This window comes from Fundulus heteroclitus, chromosome 2 (assembly GCF_011125445.2).
Source record: "Fundulus heteroclitus isolate FHET01 chromosome 2, MU-UCD_Fhet_4.1, whole genome shotgun sequence".
NCBI classification, from domain to species: domain Eukaryota; kingdom Metazoa; phylum Chordata; class Actinopteri; order Cyprinodontiformes; family Fundulidae; genus Fundulus; species Fundulus heteroclitus.
The window spans coordinates 29,683,360-29,704,211 of record NC_046362.1 but is presented as its reverse complement, the minus strand read 5'-3'; the positions used below and the strand labels follow the sequence as shown (position 1 = coordinate 29,704,211).

The window sequence follows — 20,852 nt, the reverse complement described above, 5'->3', positions numbered from 1 at the left end:
TACATTAGTTTCACTGAAATGTGTGAAATAGACATTTATTGTGATTCTAAATTGTTCAGATTTAACTGTATAAGTGAATATAGTTTAACAAGTGTTGTATTTCTCCATCACATAAACTAATTTGTGTTGCTTCTGTTGGGCTACCTGACTGTGTGACTGAAATGCTTCAGGAAGTCTTTGATCAAACAAACACCAGGGTGTGGGATATCAGTGGGACTCTTTCTTTTTCACGCGAGTGTGACCGGCAGAGTCTTGCTATTTACATTGTTAAGAGTGAGTACTGCTGAAGCAATCTGAGACACACACCACAACAGCCGGGAATCGCTGGGAATCTGCAATGATGTCATAAATGTTTAAGACTAAATTGGTGTAGGGTGTCGAGGGAATAGTAATCTACAGAGAGCGGACAGCGGGCTGAAGCGTTTTGCTAAGAGGTTGTATTGGCAAAAAGTGGAGCCATTATGGCACCGTAACAATATTATCAATTAAAGGGATCGTATTTCAAACCAGCTAAGTGTGGCATCATTACAGTTTAATTGTATTTGCCAAAGAAGCAACCAGTAAACTAAGATTGATCATCTCAAGCTTTTAGGTGGAATAATGGGAGACTGAGGAAGTGCAATGTCCCCTCCATTAAATCTTGAACAGTGTTAAAAAGAAATCAATAATGTGTGAACATTTTAAAGAGATGCTGCACATTCATCTTAAATATTTCACATAAATGTGGATTATATTCTATTTCGGACATTTTATAAAAAGTTTAAAAAAGTACTACTTTTTTTGAACTAAGACAATAAAATAAATTAATGCTGTGGTACTCATCTTAAGCATGCGATTGACTATTTTTAATCTATCTCGTCTTGGCCTCAGGTGTGCTGTACTCTAGAAAATTTTAAGACCAGTCAAGACTACACCTGCAGAAGCAACACATAGGATTTACTGAATATGCCAATAAGCAACAGAAAGCATGCTTAGGACACAACTGACAGACTCATTTCCTTTAATAACACACCTAGCCCATGCTGCCCTGGGCAGAAAGCCATATCATGAATAAAAACAAAACAAACAACAAAAAAAAACAACATTTATAGTAACTACCAAGCTTGTTGATCCACTGAAACAAAAGCTATGACTCTTAAACTGAACTAAACTAATTTGTAGATTTTCTGAATTATTCTGCCTCTGCTTTCTGTCACATAAAACATGATCAAAGCGGTACCTGATTGGTTCGGATTTGTGTGCATTGGCCCCTTTGTTTGTCTAAGTATCCGACACTTCCACTGTTTCCACTGCTGCTTTGTTTCTTTGTATATAATTCGCTCCGTCTGTGTTTGATCACTCATCCATCCTGCATCCTCACAACCCCGTTACATAAAACAGACGACACCTGCATCCACGCTGTTCACCCAACAGTGACACGAGTGCTGTGCATAGATTTGTTTCAAGAAGAACATTTGTAGGAGCACAAAAAATACTGAAACCTGTTTTTTAAGAACTCCGTCCTCCGCTGCATAAGACATAAACAACGCAAAAGACTAAGAGTAAACACGTCTATAAAACATGTGCATACAACTGGATTCCCAAGGTGGGAGGAGATGAGAAGTGAGTACAGGATGTAATAGTGGCTCCCACGCTGCTGAGCATCCGACCCACAACAGAGGATGATCAGATGACAAGCCTCAGCCAACAAACACACGGCAAGCTCGATGCACGTTTTTTTTTTACCCCCCAGCTTGTCCCCTTCTGGCAGAGAACAGATTTGCGTCTGCTCTGCCGCTCTTTTACGGGAAACTTCTGCCTAATTAGGTTAAGCTTCTGCATTGTCGTTGTTGTCTTCATAAATAGTAAGATTGCCGATATAGTTTTAATCAGTTTTATCCCTTTATTCAAACTTTATTGGAATAAATAAAATGCTAGCATCTTTTAGACAATTATTACAACCTAAGACTTATTTAAATGTATGCTTTGTATTGTGTTTGTAAAATGAAAGGATGAAACAAAAATTCTTCACACATGTTTTGCAATGTTTTGATATGAATTTACATACACACCCTGTTTCCATGAAGGGAGACAGTGCATGTGTCAATATGTCTGCTTAAGATTTAAAAAATTATTTCTAATTCATTCCGACAAATTAAAGGCTAGAAAACAAAAGCATTGATTATCCTACATGAACTAACCTCAAGCAGTGGGGATAAGTGTTGAAGCATAGAACAGCATGTTCAAATATGATTGCCAGATAACTGGTTGAGCTAGTTACTTGGCTGTTTGTCAATTTTGTTAAGTTATGAGTTTTTCACTCTCAAAACATGCTTTCCCTGCTTGTTGTTTAATTCTCCTGAAACAGGACGGACAGACGAGTGTTTTACATCGTCAAAGCTAACGTTTGGACAGTAAAAATCATTGAAACTGGTGTTTGTGTGCAGCTTTAGGCATTAGTAGTGTAGTTAATGCAAGTATATGTTTCCCTAAAACGGGAACAAAGCTAGCTTTCCAGAGATCTTTTTTTTTTTTCTCTCTCTCTCTCTCTCTCTCCATTTTCCCTCACACCTGCCTGTATAAAATCAGATCTTTGGGTAGAAATGTATGCCAGAAAATGGTCATGGTAAAAAGTTAGTTTTATAGCTGAACCTTCAGGAAGGCCAAGCATTTTGGATTGGTGGAATATTTGCAGCGTTTCCAGAGTTCTCAGGTTAAGCTATATATTTTGCTCACTTTAAAAGAGCTCAATCTAAGTTTTGACCCAAGTATTAGCTTAATTTGAGATATATTAAATGATTTTTCAGGTCAATATACAGCCATTAGCGAGTATCGATGCTCCGTGCCGCTGTCCTTCTCAAAAACCCATGTATGTGTCTTGAGAGGGTCGGATCCGTTGTCGAATGGTCACCAAATCAAAATTCTGCCAGATAAATTATTTATAAGGGGCAGAAGATTTCTTCAGTACTTATCCAATGAGCTGTTGTCAACCAGCTAAACAAGTCTTTATTAGCCAACAGGGCAACTCAGGAACTGCTTACTTTCTTGAGTGTGTTACATACTCCGTGAGAACTGAGAAACTTGTTCTCGAGGTGGCAAGAACATGAACGATGTTCCTTTTGGCTCTGACAATTCTTACTTCATGAAAAACTCAGCGACTAAACTCCTATAAAGTCCTGCCCACTGCAGCACACTTAACACGCGCTAAGATTGTGGAAATTTCAAAACTGCTTACAGTTACTTCTAAGTTAAATTCATAAGCGGGGAGCAACTAGATATCACTTTGTGAGACATACCTCCTTTAAGACAAATAGGAAAATGGCTTGTACTTGTATAGTGCTTTAACTAGTCTTGACGACCTCCAAAGCGCTTTACACTAAAGTTTAGTCATTCACCCATTGACACACACATTCACACCCTGACGGTGGCAAGCTATGTTAGTAGCCACAGCTGCCCTGGGGCAGACTGACAGAGGCAAGGCTGCCATGCACTGGCGCCACAGGAGGCAATGCGGGTGAAGTGTCTCGCCCAAGGACACAACGACGGAGACACGTCAGATCAGGGGATTGAAGTGGCAACCTGCCAAATGCAAGACAAACCCCCTAACCTCTGTGCCACCGTAACCCTCAGACTAGTCCAATTATTATAAAACACCTATAAAGGAAGAAATATTGTGTTGTTTTTATATTGTGACATGAGCTCTAATGGTAAATTGTCTGAATTCATACAGCACTTTTCTAGTGATACTGACCACTCAGTGCTTTCCACTATAGCCTCATTCACCCAAAAACACTCCCTAATGCACACAAGTTCAAATACGCAGAGCTGTAGGAAACTTTAAGTGCCTTGCCTAGGGGCACATCGACATGCAACAGGTTGAAGCTGTTATGGCAGCAGCATGCTAACATGTCTAGCAAAGTAGCATATCCATGCAACCATCCAACACATTTAAAACCCTGCTCTTATGTCAGTAATAAGCTCCTGTATTAAGGCTTACACAGAAATGGAAATAATTTACCAGCTGGGCATTGTAATGGCAGAATTTGTCAAAATAATGGCTAATGAAGGAAATTGGTGATGTCACAATGCGTGTAAAGAAATAAAAAGATTTGAAATGATATGTTCCTCCAGTGTGTTTACTTCCTGGAAGATTTATAGTGTTCACAAGGTGTGTAACTCACTAAACAGGAAACTACTAGTCTATTTTAGTGCTAGTGTTCTAGCCCAACTTTGATGTAAACTGGAGTGGAAGACGCAGCATGAGGTGTCTCCGTTTCCAGAGTTTCCTGTCTGTCATTGACTCAAATTAATTTCAGACTTGAAAAGTACAGACACAACATTTTGCTTCTGGCTGTTCGGTCTCTAGGTTTTCCCGAACAAGTTTAAGCAGTAGGTTCCCTGGAAAAAGCCATAGCAGTAAACGTCTTAAGAAAACATCCACTGTAAGTAGTTATAAACAGATTTAATCTACTTGCCCGCTTCATTTTCTATTCAGAAAATATAAGAATGTATGGTTGACACACTCTCTGAAAATTATTTTATTTGCTTTTAAGTGCCAAAATGGGGTGGCACCTTCCCATTTATCTGAACTGCCTCACCCCTATATACTTAGATCAGCGGACCAGATGGTTTTATCTGTCCCAAAGTCTCTTTATAAACCCAGAGGAGACAGAGCATTTGCAATTTTGGCTCCTAAGTTGTGGAATGAACTGCCACTGTTGGTTAGGCAGGCTCCATCTCTTGATGTTTTTAAAACCTGCCTGAAACCCCACTTTGTTTCCTTTGGCTTTTAACCCAGAGTCAGGTTTTATCTGCATTTCAATTGTACTTGTTTTGCTTCATTTTTTGTTTACAATATAGTGTGTTTTATGTATATATGTTTTATGTATTTGTTTTTTGTGCAGCACTTTGGTCAACTTCTTTGTTGTTCTTAAAGTGCTCTAGAAATAAAATGGTATGGTAAGGTATGAACAATATTTATGTAAAAAAGCATTATCTAAAAAAATGTATTTCTTGGGTTACATATTTAATAATGAAGCTACGATAGTTTTATAAGACAAAATAAAATGACAAAAGGTTCAGCTATAATATGGAAATTCAGAACCAATCTTAGGTTTTTCAAATCCTCTCAAAGCTCTTTAAACTTCTTTAAGTTATATTTTTGTTGTTGCTGCTTAGGGACATTTCAGTTTTAAAGTTAAGACTAGTTTTTAACAAAAAAGTCTGACATTTTCTGAGAAGTGGACTTGAAATGCATAGAGAATTTTAAGTACAGAAAAATTCAACTAATTTATATTATTGAAAGCTCCCTAATTACATCCCTTGGAATCATACGGTTTAAAGGAAGTGGAGAAGAAAACAGATTTGTGATGTTGGGAGGTTACAGTCTGCAAAATAAGCCACTTCCTATAACGAAAGGCTTAAACAGGACTGGTGAAGGATTACAAGCTGCTCGTTTGATTGTGGGAAACCTGATAAGCTCTTTGATGTGGTTTGCTCTGCTTACTAAAGAGACCTTAACTCCGACCACAGCTTTCTATTACATCCGTCATCTGTCAATAAAAAAGGTTTTGTTCGGCAAGTTTGCTCTCTTGGTTTTTTTCCAAACTCTAATAGGCTGGGACTGTTTGGCAAATCAATATTATCAGAGGTAAACTAAGTAATACTGGGAATTTTGTTGATAAATAACCATTTTGTAACATGCCTTAAAAACAGCGGTGTTGATCTAGTTGATGTAGTAGAAGATATATTTTTCTGTAAGTATTCTCTGAAGAAATTGTAAATGAAGGTAAAAAAGGAACTTTCCATCCTGAACTTCCTTCTTAAAATCATTGAGTATCGAGGTGAGCTTAGAGTCTGTGGCATAGGGTCTCATATAAAACTCTTGTTAAATGTCTTTATAAGATAAAAAGCGCATCCCCTAATGAGATAAAATTTGATTGCAAAGCCAGGTTATAGGAGCCTATGGGTCTTAAGAACAAAGTTGTTGGTGTTCATTATATGGAATAGAAGAAGACAACGAGGTGGGATGAGGGTTAAGGGCACTTGCTTTGTTTGTTATTGTCATTATTTTAGACCACTTGCCCACCTTTTCCTCTCAAACTCCGGTTTATTTTTGTACTTGAAATAGACATTTAAAAAAATTTGAAAACCCGGCAACAGAAAGAGGGCATACCTCCTTGTTGTAGAACTATTATATATATATATATATATATATATATATATATATATATATATATATTTTTTTTTTTTATTTGACAGGCGAAAGCAATTCGTTGATCTTACCTGATGAGAGCTGTGTTGGGTGTTACATCAGCTTCTCCACTTTGAGAAGAACGGCTGGTTTGGGGACTTGAAAGAGTGGTGGAGGAAGACTGAGGCAGGGTGGAGGACCAGACAGGTGTGGGGAGAACCAGATTGGAGTGAGGATTCTGGTTCAGGGAACTCTTTTCATTTCGAAGACAATGGGACTTCGTTCTGGCATGATTAACGGTGCTGTGGTTGCTGCGACGATGAGCCAACTTGCCAAGAGACCCGGTGCCCGATCTCTTGAAGGTTTGTTCACATCTTTAGGAAGAAGCACAAAGATGTGGTTTACAAAGGTTTACAAGACTTCTGTTCACAAACCGAAATCAATATTGGTAGTACGTACAGTAAGTCATTTTGCTTTAAACTTTCACAGGCAAAAGGAAAAAAAAAATGTTTCTCTAAAGAAGGGGAAGTTTGTGCTGACCAGGTATAGATTCAAAGATTCTTTATTGTCACTGCGTGTTACCGTGGTGAAATTTATTTTTGGCCTCTCCGGCTAAGAATACACATAAAAGACAAACAAACAGGCAATGAACAAGGGTTACGGTGTTTTTTTTTTTTTTTATCATTATAGCATTCAAAAGATAAAAAAAATTAAAACATGAAGTTTCACGAGATCCCGGATACAAGCGGCTGAAATGAGTTTTATCCGTAGTGTGTCTGGGCTCTCCCTTAGAGATAGGGTGAGGAGCTCAGTCATCCGGGGAGGACTCAGAGTAGAGCCGCTGCTCCTCCACGTCGAGAGGAGCCAGTTGAGGTGGCTCGGGCATCTGGTCAGGATGCCTCCTGGACGCCTCCCTGGTGAGGTGTTCCGGGCACGTCCCACCGGGAGGAGGCCCAGGGGAAGACCCAGGACACGCTGGAGGGACTATGTCTCTCTGCTGGCCTGGAAACGCCTTGGGATTCCCCCGGAGGAGCTGGCCCAAGTGGCTGGGGAGAGGGACGTCTGGGCCTCCCTACTGAAGCTGCTACCCCCGCGACCCGACCCCGGATAAGAGGAAGAAGATAGATGGATAGAGTTTTAAAAGTCTGTATGAACTAGTTGTCCTTCATGAGTCACAGATAATAGGTAATGGAGGTAAAACTTATGATATACGCTGTATTTTATGCAGCAAGGTGGTGGGGCTCCTGCTACAGTATACAACAACATCAGGTGAAAAAAGCTGGATTTCACTACAACACTGATCCGCCCATCTAGGTTAAAAATCACAATCCATTCAAGAATATGGAGCTTGTCCTTTCACCACTTCCTTTCAACTTTTAAGGACTCACTCTGGGTTAATAAGAAGTTAAAAAAAGATAATTTAATTGTAAAAGCTGCTTAAAACTATAACTAATATCTGCTGCCCTGGTAGCACTATGGTTTTTGTGTTTAAAATGTTGAGAAACCAAAAAAGAAGCAAAAGCCGGAAACACAAACTGGTGAAAGTGTTAAAATCTATTTTTCTATCAACAACTAAGACAAATAATGGTGATTTTGAACTGTTGGCTCATAGCAAGGAAAGAGCCAAAGGAATATATTTTTGGCACCGTCCATGGTTTTGATTTGTACACAGTTTTAACCATCATACATGCAAAGATAAAAAAAAAATATATATATAAAATAAATCTGACTCATTGGTTGAATTTGCTTCCAGCACAAGGGCCTTTACCAAGATAAAATATAGCCTCAATACAAGTTTCTCTTTAACTTATGGCTCTATGAAAAATGAGAGTGACTGCAGTTCTAATCTGCTGGTGAAACTAGATGAGATGGATGTACAATAAATTACTACTTTGAAAAACTAAATATTTGGCTGTTGTGATTAACCCAGTGCGTAAAGTGTCCTCATACCATTGTGCCTTTTTTGATATTTATAAAAAAGAACATAAGAGGTGTCAACTAACATTTTAAAAAACCCAAAAGGAATTTTGTTTTAAAAAAAATATCAACATATTGCAGCTTAATTTTAGTTTCCAAATAATTTCTCTGCTTTCATTTTCTCTTCTCTAAAACAATCAAAAAATCCTGCAGGTGAAATAATGCTATAAGCATTAACTTTGTCTTGTTTTCATGTACTTGAAAGAACAAAGTGGAATGGCTAACAGTACCAATTAAACTATTATTCCACTTAATAAACACAAAGGAAGCAGCAGCAAAACGGTTGTGGGCATATTCATTAAATGTAGCGTTACGGAGAAGATTGCCTGGTTGTCTTCTCTCGTCTACAGCTAATTTGCCTCCCAATTACAATAATCCCTCTTGTGACCCCTGATGACCCACCGCATGCTTCAAATAACCTGATCCACTTGACACAAAGAGCAAAGCTGCGAGGAATTACAAGTATGCTTGAAACATGGGTGCAAACACGTGCAAACACACACATAGGGGACCGTGCAAAAACAAACACAAACACACCAACAAGGTACTGACGGTTTCTGCTACGAGCGGCGTGCCGACGGGACAAAGGAAACAACATTACGATGAGAGGATTAGAGGACTATTGAGAAATTCTGAATGCTGCTGGAAAATGAACTGCTTTATCACAAAGAAACAAAACAAGGAGGCTTTGTGGAATGGTAGACATTTTTTGCATTATTGAAATAGGTTCCATGCAGGCGTGAGGATCGTGATGAGCACCTCAGTAAGAGCGCTTCTGTGCGTGTGTAGTGAGCCTGATTTCTACGCAAACAGGCACAAAGTGTGAATACATAAGAATCAGAGGAACATTAAATTACAACCTGAAAAATCTGTGTCTCTGTTTACATTTTTGAGTCAATTCAAATTGATTCAAAAAGACTCCCTAAAATTACAAAAACATAATTTATCATTTAAATAAAATACAGTCTATAGAAAGCATTGCTGTACATTAACTGTGACGCTCTGATCAGCACTCTGCTGACCAGTAAAAACCAAAAAGGTGAACTCTTAACTCAGATTTAATCTCAGACTATATCACATGGAAGAGGTAATTTAAAGCCCCGATAGCTGCAGGCAAATATTACATATTGTGGGAATCTGAGATTGAGCTACTTTAGTGAGAATGGAAGAGAAGGTAATGATGAAAAGCGAGCCGGTCATATAAATTACAGCTAGCGGATAATAAAGAGGATCATAAAATGTTGAGAAAATGATTTATGGCATCATAAACATCAAATGAGCATGAACTTCAGAAAGGTTTACTTTAGGTTTTAAGTGCTTGATGACTCTTGTCGAGTCCACATTTTTCTGTAGACAATATCCACACATGTAGACAAAGGCAGAAAATGAAACATAAACATACTTGTATCATGAGCAATGGCCAAAGTAAAAAAAAAAAAAAAAAAAGCTTTCATAAGAAAACTTTGGAAATAGATGACTGTAGGTCTGTTGCTTTTATGCCTGAAACAGTGAAACGTTCTAACCTTTGACTTTTCCCACAACCAGCAGGTTTTTTCCTACTAATGTCACCGCCGCTCTCCTGTCCTTCGGTTTGGTGGCTGCTACTTCTCTGCTTGCTCTGCCTTTTCAATCTCGTCTAAAAAAGAAAAAAAAGGGAAGATAAGAAAAACTGGAATAAATCCAGGTAGTCAGACACAAGATGATTTCTACTGATAGTTCAAAAGAAAGAAAAATCCCTTCACCAGTAATCTTTCTTTCTAAGCAATCTAATTTTCATCTCAAATTACATTTAGACTTTTTTGGGAAGGGAAATGAAGACACGTGGCTTTATAAGAACGAAAAAGCCAAAACGAAAGCTTTACATGCTGTTGTATTAAGCTTCCTGTTTAGTGAAGACCTCAGAAGTCGGTTAGAGATTATTAGTAAATAAATAGCATCATGAAGATGAGGGAGCATCGCAAACAGGACCGGGAGACACTGAAGAAGCTTAAAGCAGGGTTAGGTAATATAACACTATCTCAAGCTTTAAATATCTCATGGAGAATACATCATCTGAAAATGGAAAACCTGTGGCATAAATGTAAACACATAACAAGAAATGACCCACCAGCTAAAAATCACAGGATTGGATGAAGGAGAGCAGTAATCAGAAGAACTGAATAGGCATTTGGCAGCTTTGGCAGAGCTACAAATAACCACAACTCGGGTGGGAATTTGGTTGACAGGACAGGCATTAGTGATCACAAAGCTGGCCCTTTATGGAAGAGCAGCCAGAAGATGGCCAATGTTAAAAAGACACATCAAATCTATCTAAAAGTTTACCACACACCATGTAGGGTGAACTCTTAGCTTCACACAAAAGACCATGTCTGGAAGAAAGACATGTTGCAAATCGTCCCTGAAAACAAGCTCCCCAAAGGGAAACGGAGTAAATTGAGCTTCATGCTGTGGGGATGCTTTTCGTCAGCAGGTAGAAGGAAGCTGCTAAGAGTTATTGAGAAAAATCATTGGAACCGTATACATGATCAACCTGTTAAGAGATCAAAAATGATTTAAGCATGATTGAAACTCCCTGTCATCAGGGCACTGACCCAAGACATACAGCCAGAGCTTCCATTAAACTGTTGAAATCAAAGCTAATTTGTGTTAGAACGACCAACAGAATCTGTGGTACACACCCATCACAGACAGGGCCTGTATGTTATACGTGTTTATTAGTGAGTAGTACATAGGTTGTCCATTAGTGCTTTTTATTATATTGTAGGATGTACAGCCTATACGCAATGACTGACTGGCTTGTGTTTCACTAAATTTTTGGACAGAATCAAATCTGTCAGCTTCCATCCTCGTGTTTAATCCTGTTTTTCACCTGTAACGTACTTAATAGTCTTTTGCATGGTTTATGTAACATAGATTTAACTGCTAAATACTGACATAATGGTAGAAAAGTGCAAAATCTTTAGAAACATGTTTTTTCACAAGTTACGTTTGCAAAGTTTATCATAAGGAAGAGATCTAAGGTTTGTTTTTAGGCCATCATGAAATTCCCAAAGAGCAGTCACAGCCACAGTTGACAAGTATGTAATAAAATTTAGTAAAAGCTTGGTTCATTACACTGTTGATCCTTTGAGCAGCGAGCTGAGGTGTCAAAGTGCAGTTTCAGAAGGTTGAGCTTAGAAAGACCTTGCAGAGCAACCACATTCAGAGAATTATGCCGTAATTGGTGGGATTTCATAATGCGGCTCCTCATGCAGCATCTTACTTTGTCCCTGGCTTTGTCTGATTTGCTGAGGAAAAACACAATGTTCTTAATTCTGTTGCCAAAAAACTGAGAAATGAATCCATCTATAGTTAAAAAAAGCAACTAGATTTTAGTTAGGATCATTATATAATTAGAATATGTTTAATAGTTGCTTTTTTTTAGGATTAAGTATTCTTAAACACTTAGTTTTATACTGATAAGCCCCTTGTTACCAAATATTAGGAAAGATCTGCACAATAATACTTAGGATAAGCCCTGTTATGTCAAAATGATTTAAATCACATGCCAACTTTCTGTGATTTACTCACTCAAGCCTGTTTTGGCTTCAGCTCAAGGCACTGCCCTCTAAACTGATCAGTTGGCGGATATGTTAAGCTTTGTTTGAGGCATTTAAACTCCTCTGAGAATCTGGATCAACTGGAAAAATCTTTACCGTTAATGAGATACACTTTAATAAAGTCTGGGAAAGCCAGAGAAGGAAACGTTGTTCCAGGGAACTGAGGAGGGTAAAAACCACACGCTGCAATGCAGACGAAAAAAAAAAAAAAAAAAAAAAAACAGGAAGAAAAATACATTGTTAACCTACATGGGTGAGCATCAGAGGATTTTTTTCAGCAAGAATAGAAATATAACTATTCATGTTTTTGCATAAACACCATTAAATGGGAGTTGAAAAGTCCGTTTGATCATGAGGGTGACGTCTTCTTTCCTCCTACAATAATTTGTTGATTAAGGAATAAAAAAAAAAAATGTGCAGTTGAAAGGTTTTGTGCTTGTTTTTTTCTTTGTATATAACACAAGACTCCACTAGAGGCTTTAATTGTTTTATTGCCATGGTGATTGTGATGACATACAGCAAAAAAACAGTCTTGGTTCTTGTTTTTATGCTGAGTTCAGCAAATCAGGCGCTTGCTGCACAATTGTACTGACCAAGCAGATAAAGACAAAGTAGTGAGACACGCAGATAATATTTTTTTACCTGAGCTTGTGTGAACGAAGACGAGGTCCGACTACGGAATACACGGCGGGGACTCTGAGGTCTCGGCACGGCCTGTGTTTGCGAATACTTCTCTTTCACCCCCTGCTGGCCGAAAGGACTGAAAAGGTACCGCTGTGCCAGCCGCATCACGCGGGTCAATAAACTCACACCGCCTGGAACTGGGTCTGCATTGGGAAACACAATAAATCAAGATTTATCAAAGTCAATTCAGGTTATTTAGGTTCTTCACCATAAATGTTAATCATAAGTTTTAAATTTCAGGGATCTAAACTGAGGAATAATCTCCGTCTCATTTACCAAACATTTAGGCCTGAGCACCAGTGGTCTAGAAGATTCAGGGGACAACAGAGACAATCCAACGCTCAAAGTTATTTTCACAAAACAAGTTATCGTTCCACGACAGACCAACCCCGGCTGACATCGCTCTGTGGGTGTACAGTACTTGTGCTTTTGGTGTGTGAATGTGTCCTTGTTGTACACAAATGAATGTTATCAGTACCTCACCATATTTACTCAGGGGGAAGAATCTGTCTGCTTAGGCAAGCTGTGAATACAAAGACTCACTTGTACTGTCCATGTTTGTGTGAAAGTGCCCTCATGCATGCTGTCACAGTCATGGACTCTGCAGCTATATCTCCTGTTTATGTAGAGGGATATTTGTGCCACCACTTTGAGTTTAAGAATCTAAAATCTTCCCCCATCTTCACTGATAGCAGCAATCTGGTACCAAGATCGCATTGTGGTTTATTCATTTTTCTTTAAAATTAATCCTTCTTTAGATAGCCCACTGCTGCACTGCAATCTGTGTCTTTTTAGGCTCAAATTGGTATAATAGTTGCCTTTAGTTTATATCGACATTAGATTTCATAGAAGGAATAAAATAAGGCAGAATTGCTTAGAGCAATATTGTCTGTAGCTTTTGCCCATTGTTTCAAACTGGGCCACCTGTATTTAATGTAGGGCTGTAGCTGATGACTATTTTAGTAATAGAATATTTTATTGATTATTCCAAGTAATCAGAAAGATAATTGCCATATTCCGCAGGTATTACATTTAACTAATTAAGCTTATTGTTTACGAGTAACAGAAACACATGAAAAAGAAAACGCAAGTGAACAAATAGCTCAATTCATTTTTCAAAAAGAAATTCAACATATTATTGCTAAAATGCATTAACATGAATGTACAGCTAAACTTGTGGCAACAGATGCATCTCCAGCTAAAAGGAAAAAAGAAGTTCAACAATCAACGTGTCTAAACCTCAGCCCTTCCTGGCTCACTTGACATCAACACAATCTAAGCTGCCTCTGAAGAAAAAATGGTCACAAACAAAAAGTGCAATGTCTCTAGCGAATTACATTCTGGGTTTTTAAAGATATTTTTTTTTTTTTTTTTTAAACAAAAAGCAATGTCATCCAAATAAAACAGAACCTACTTAAGAGCCAAGTTACCCTGTTCTTATTTTTATTGCATAAGTCTGCTGATTTTGAAATGGAACAACTTAGCTGTTTTATGACTACAAAAATGTCTTCAACATTTTCTGATTCTCTTAGTAATAAAATTAACCAATTGTAGGCATACAGAGCGTGAGGACATGGCATTGAACCAAGCATTTTGCTTGATTCTCTTTCTGAGGACTAGAACACAAAGTCATTTGAACAAAGTTTTAATTTGACAATTAAAGAAACAAATGCTTAAAATAAATGGAAAAAAAGAAAACAGACCTGTTGTTAATGGTACCGGTTGGGAATTAAATTGAAGACGAAAGCAGAAGTCCTAAACCTTTAATAGATTAAGAGTTTTTAGTCTTTATGCATGCGATGATCAGGCATAGGTGGATTTGTCATGCTGATCACAGGCCAGAGCAGAGCAAAGGAAAATTGTGTGAATTTGAGATCAACATTTGTTTTTGCAGTTCGAAAAATGTTTCTGATACTTATGCAGACACTTTTTTTAGGATAAAATCTTAGGAGATATTGTCTTAGGAGATGAGTGATTCTCTAACAAAAAAAAAAAAAAAAAAAAACAGACAACATTTTTTGACACCTACACACAAGTAAATAAAACCAGACCGTCAAAAAGGCATAAATATCCGCCTCTCTGAAAGGGACCTGAAGAAACCTGTGAGTACCTGCAGCCTCTAAAACCAATGTTTACCAGCTGCCTCTGTCTTTATTCTCTCCATAATATGGTGACAAAAGACTTCGGAGAAAACATCATGAAAAAAACTGTCTGGTAGAAGAAGTGTGACTGCAAAGCACTGGAGAGCAGGCTTGTACATGTTAACTTTAAAATAAAACTTCACTTGTTGACAAGCTCAACCGATTTCGTGCCACTAAAAGCCTTTCTCGTATTAGCGGAGAACATTTATTTCATCAGGAAGCTTAAGTGTAGATTACCTTATGACTTAAAAGCAATATAAGATATGTAACCAATGTATGCACTAAGTGTGAATGTACACAAAGACATGGACTCACCTTTTTCAGTGGTCTCGCCTTCAAGTGATGATGAAATATTTTCTGTCTCGTTTCCTGTTCCGACGTTGCAGGACACTTCCTGCTGCTTTTCAAACTTTTCTGCAAGTAATAAAACCAATGCATAACTTTTTAGTTCACGATATTAGAAGTAGAAGAGCAAAATATTTCGTTCTAACAGTACAAAAAGTATGGATGGGTCACATTGTCCAGGTGTTTTCTTTTGTGGTTATGTTCCCTAGACCGTGCTTTTGTTAGTTATTCCCCTACACTCTCAGCACAGGGAACAAAGGTAATGAGACAGAATAAAACGGATGCTGGCCAATAGGGAAATGTATATGCTGATTTGTGAATGGCATTGCGATCTTGAGTGATCTTATTTAGACAAAGCATGATAAATAAAGGAATATTAGTACCAGTTAAAGTTGTGAACTATGCGCTTGAAACAATTAATTTAAACCCTGCTGAATGAATTCAAAACTAGTTCTTGTTAAGGATGAATTGGGACACCATTGGATCTGAGACCCAACGTCTGAATCCAAAGCCAAGTTTTTTTTAAATAATTTGTAGGACTTACAAAAGCTTACTTTACCGTGAGAGACAAAAAAAAAACAACAACAACATATGCCATTAATGGATAGTTGAATGATTTTGAACAAATCTGGCAACCGTTCTACTTATCTCAGACATGTCTGATTTAGCAGTCAGGAAAGAGGGCAGGTCTTGACAGGGTTTGGGACTATCAGGTTTAGTGGTTTGTTTCAAAAGTTGCTGTATTTTTGTTTATTCACTTGTGCTTTTGTTTATTTGTGCAGTTTCTATTTCACTTTATTTTTCATTTATGTATAATTATTTGGTTTACTTAGGCCTAGTCCACACGTAGTCGGATAGCTGGGAAAACCAATACAGTTTCCATATCCAACTCACATTTCCTCGAGTTGGGACCAAACATAGTTTCCTGTCTTCCCCTCAGTATCGAGACTCCAAAGTAAAACATATGGAGTATTTTAAACATCACAGTTGGTTCAGAAGCTTTGTTTTTATAAGCCCAGATACTCCAATACGTTGAGGGTCAAAGGAGAAGGAGCTCTTGGAGGTCAATTGTTTAACACCAACTCCCTCCCAATACGGAGTCACAATATTGTTCAACAATGCCACTGTTTTGAAGGGTTCTGATTGGCTGACTTAAGTTTTGGCTCCCTATAAGTCTGGCACGTTTAAAACAATGCCAAGTGGTGTATTTCTGTGAGTTTGCGTTGATGAAAGCTTTTCTAAAAATGACCCTGTGTGTACGAGACACTTAGACGGGGGCTGTAAACCAAAGATGAGGCACAGGTCTTTCATAACTTGTCTGTACGACAATTGTGTTCCTTGCATAAAAATATTTGAAACAGATATCAAACATCAGAAGGGAGCAAACGACTGAAATGCTCAGCCAAAAATGTGGTTGGCAGTTTTATCTCTCTGGGTTGGCTGTTATCCAAGACCGAGCCTTATTTTACTATTTGCATATTAAACATAGAAAAACAATTATTTACTTATTTGAGCTAAATCTGCAGTCTGATTTTTAATAATATAGCACTGGTTTATCAATAGTTGGGATGCATGTCTGGTTGCATAGCAGCAAAGAGGAGGGATGACGTACACCTCCAATTCTCACATCTGTGATTGAACAGAGGTTTTGAGGATACAGCTTTTTCCCAAACAGGAAGAGACAATGATAAAGTGAAGCGTCTACTGGCCTAATTCAAGGTCTTTGCAGAATCCTGAGAGGGGTCATCTTTGATGTTAAAACAACGCAGTTTCCCAGACACACCCTCCCTATTCCTATAGCCCATGGCTCTCACCCTCTGCCTCATGTCTCTGTGTCCTTCCTCCCTCCATGCGATCTATCTCAATCACTGTCAGACATCAGTTAAGGAGGGGTTCCCTACCACAGCAGAATTCAAAACACTGACGTGTAACAGCATGTCTTCAGTCAACCAACCAAGATAAAAAACAGTGCCTTAGAATACCTGTCTCAAATCACTGGGCAAATAATTGAGGAAGTGTAGGACTGAGAAGAAGATGTTCACCACGAATTGACTTTAAACAAAGTTAAAAGTTGATAAAGTGCTTTAACAGCTTGGCATATACAGTAAAACCACAGGTTTAAGATAGTGGCTAGGTCCAGTAGGAGGGTCACTTTCAATATTGGCACCCTGTAGCTCCTTCTGAGCTCTGGTGATAATAGCATTGTGCAAAAATAGGCACAAGCTTTAAAATATATATTTTAAGTATCTGTTTTCATTGAAGACATAAAGCCAGACTGAGGAAGTATTAACGCAGGTGAGCTCACCTGCAGTTTCTGTATGACTCAAGTGTGTAATGAGTAGGCCTGGGTGAATGTGTGACTACGTAGGAGTGATTTATTGTTGAAGCTAAGCCTTGAGCAGGCACTTCTGCCTCCACTAGAGTTGCCACCCAGCAGTCAGACAGTCAGTAATCCTCAAACAACTTTAATTAAAGCCAAAGCAAAACTGAAAACAACTGTTTCACCACAAAACACAATCTGCTCTCAGTTTCTGATAAAATCTCACAGAATAAAACATAACACTGCTCGTCCAAACACAGTTTTGCTCATTTTGAGAAGGGTTACAGGTTCATGGAACTCAGCATGGCACAAAAACTTTGAGAGGCAGCCTATTGCAGTTACAGGGAGGCACCCTTTTTAAATTGGATGCCAGAGGTTTACACCAGAGGTTTTAGACATCTGTGGAGACTAAGAGAAATGTTAGGAAACGTAAATCTGAGATCAGTGGATTTAAAACGTCATTGCATTTCTGTTAGAACCAACTTTCTGTTGGGACCAACTTCTGGTGGTTGGGACAGAGCTATGGCGATTTCGTTAGAGTTCTGGTGTGTACTTCCTGTATCAATTGTAAAAATGGAGGCGCCCTGCCGCTGCGGTACGCTACTCTTGAAAAGTTCAGCCTTGACAAGTTCTAACTACCAGGTCCAATTTACAACATACTTGGCCCTCCATAATGTGTGCCATGCAGACAATCTCACAAAATAAAATATGACAACAACATGAAGTTACAACTTTTCTATCTGTTCTGCAACAGTAGTTATAACTGAAAACTGGAACATATACTACGCTCGTGAATTTAGAGTGCAAGCTCATTGATTCTGAAGTAAAAACTGAAACAAATGTTTTGATCAACTTCCCTGAAATACTGAAGGATTGTTTTACACTTATTTCAGCACAAGATGCTTTTACATTTACTGACATTATTATATTAAAGCCTCGTATAAACAGCCTTCTATCGTTTAAAGACCTTCAAATTGGATTCTACAGAAAGTGTTGGAATGACCAGTTTTGTCTCGCTGTATGGAGAATGGCTCCCCACCTGGTGCTGCGCATTTCTTTTCTGCTGGCTAAAATAAGGCTGCTAAGACCTTTATTTGCTTGTTGTTTGGATACATTTTTGATTAAATTAAGAACAAATGGTCAATAGCCTATACTTATATGGCACTTTATTAAGTCCAACAACCCCAAAAGTGCATTAGACAGTATTCAGTCATTCACCCACTCACACGCTGACCGTGGTGAGCTATGTTTGTAGCCACAGCTGCTCTGGGGCAGACTCAAAGAAGCAAGGAAGCGAACTCCCCGACTCCTGCGCCTCTGTCGGCCAATGCAGTCAGCACAACGCAGTCCTGAGATGGAGACTACAGTAATGCCACCCAACATGCTAATAAAAGGTACTGCTATTTTAAAAACACTAAACACTCTTCTTTGTTTTGCAATAGACTACAATCTATGATATCCAAAGAATTGGCTAAAATCCGTTAGTAATGGCTTGTTGTATTGAAAGTATAACAGTATAATATATCCAACAAGCATACACATTTAAAGGCATACTATGCAACATTTTTCAGTTAATTAATGTGTTCCATACCTTTTGGATGATTAAATGAGTCATTTCAGGTCGAACTAAGGTTTTCTCGGCCGCCCTGGTGGTCTGTGGGGGACAGTGTTGTAGTCAAGTCACTATGCCTCGAGTCCGAGTCCAGGTTCGAGTCACCAGTGTTCAAGTCCGAGTCAAGTCCAAGTCATTAAAAAAAAAAATCTGAGTCGAGTCCACTACTCATCCGAGTCAAGTCCGAGTCGAGTCACTATTGACGTGTGATGTATGACATGAAGCAGTAACATTCCATTGCACTAATAACTCTTTCGCTGTAGTTACCCTTGGTTTTACTCGGTAAAACTACCGCTTTTTCCAAGTCTAAGATGTCTCCTAACCATGGTTTTTAAACATTGTTGTTATGGAACGTGCAACAGCGACTCGAGGTACGCTGATAGGCCGCATATGAAGGATGTTAAAGCCGCAAGCGGCGTCGATCGGCCCTCGCAGCCAAGCGCACTCCGGCCTATTGGCCACCGCCGCGGCTCCGGCCGGCCGGCGGGGTTCGCGCACCGCCGGCCGCCCCCCACCGCAGATGCTGTTACGCATTTTCCTCGCCCGTCCACCGGGCGATTCCCACAAACGCGTTCGGCAGTGTTCCCCCATGACTCACAATAAACCTGGTGTGGATCGGTCGATGCAGCGAGGAGATACAGCCGTTGGATAATGGTAATGCATTTGGCCACCGGACCGGACTAAATTGTTCGGCGGGCCGGAAAATTTATACCGATTCCTGGACGGTGACTACAAACAGAAAAAAAACGGCCAATGACGCCATGAACGCCGAGCAGGAGAAAAACAACGACTTACCTTCCTATCAACTTGGCCAGTTTTAAAGTCTTTCTAAGCCCTCGACACTCAATCCATCGTTTGAGCTGAACGTTGGTATGTTGTTCCACAGTTCTCCCAGTAAAATGGGCGCCTGGACATCCTCTTGTGAAAGTTTAACAGCTGTAAAGTCGGTCATGTCGTTGTATCTGTTGCATGTGTAATGGCTGTTTGCTACGTGCGCTCTCACACTGTTTGCCCAACCTTAGCGGCAAGGGGCGTTGCTCATGAGATGGTGACGTCACGTGCGTGGTACAACATTTAGATATTAAAATCATACACCAAATAATATTCTAATGACATATTAAAATTATAGCCTAATGATATTAAAAAAAGTCGAGTCCTTTTCTCAATTTCCGAGTCAGAATGATCTGAATGTAGGAGTCCGAGTCCAAGTTCGAGTAATCAGTGCTCAAGTCCAAGTCAAGTCACGAGTCTCTAAATTTAGCTAATGACACGGACTCGAGTTCGAGTCTCGGACTCGAGTACTACAACACTGGTGGGGGAAATACCGCACTTGCAATTGCAGGAGCACTCGGCCCGCACTCACAGGCTCTGAAGTCTGGTGCATCACGAGAGTCGGTCTTGCTTTACGGCGAGAACTGCTATTCGCCCCCAGTGAAAGGCATGCTCGTTGCTAGATTTGTGCAGTTATTATGGCGGAACCAGCGAGAAAACAGCGAAAGCCCATGTTGGAGCAGGCAAGAAAGAGGAAAATGGCTCTGGACAGAAAGAAGAGTCCTACACGGGTGAACATCGGGCAAGCTTTTTCAGAACGGCGAGAACTAAAAGAAAAAGAAGGCTGCAAGGCTGACGCGGACCTCGCGTTTCTGCTGATGCGATTGTAAGTAACATTGTAGGGTTTCCCTCACGCTACCGCCTGGCCAACATTCCAAGAAAAAAAAAAAACAACTAATTCCATAAGCGCGCAGAGCTTGTCCCCGCCCCCCCCGCTCCATCGCGCTAAGCTTGTCTCCCCCTGCTCCGCTCATCCGGTAAGCAAATTCCTAGGAGAAACACTGCATTGGAATGGTTTCTCTCTCTCTCTCTGTGCATGTTCATACTTTCACTGTGTTAGTAGACATGGTGATTCGTTGCGTTCGCCTGTCTGCTAAGCTCAAAACAACCGCGCCTGGCTTGACAGAGAAACCAGTAGAACAGCTGAGCATCTTTATGACAGTGCACTTTT

The 20,852-nt window shown here is 39.3% G+C and overlaps 1 protein-coding gene across 1 annotated transcript in view; it reads right to left on the bottom strand.

The window, feature by feature from the left end:
- si:ch211-266k8.4 (rab GTPase-activating protein 1) overlaps nt 1–20,852 on the bottom strand; it is a 70,042-nt gene that overhangs the window by 6,393 nt on the left and 42,797 nt on the right. The window contains exons 11-14 of the mRNA XM_036124558.1: nt 14,889–14,987; nt 12,391–12,575; nt 9,673–9,785; nt 6,265–6,546 (exon numbers count right to left, since the gene is read on the bottom strand). Of these exons, the coding sequence (XP_035980451.1) occupies nt 6,265–6,546; nt 9,673–9,785; nt 12,391–12,575; nt 14,889–14,987 (679 nt within the window). The remainder of the gene's footprint in view (nt 1–6,264; nt 6,547–9,672; nt 9,786–12,390; nt 12,576–14,888; nt 14,988–20,852) is intronic.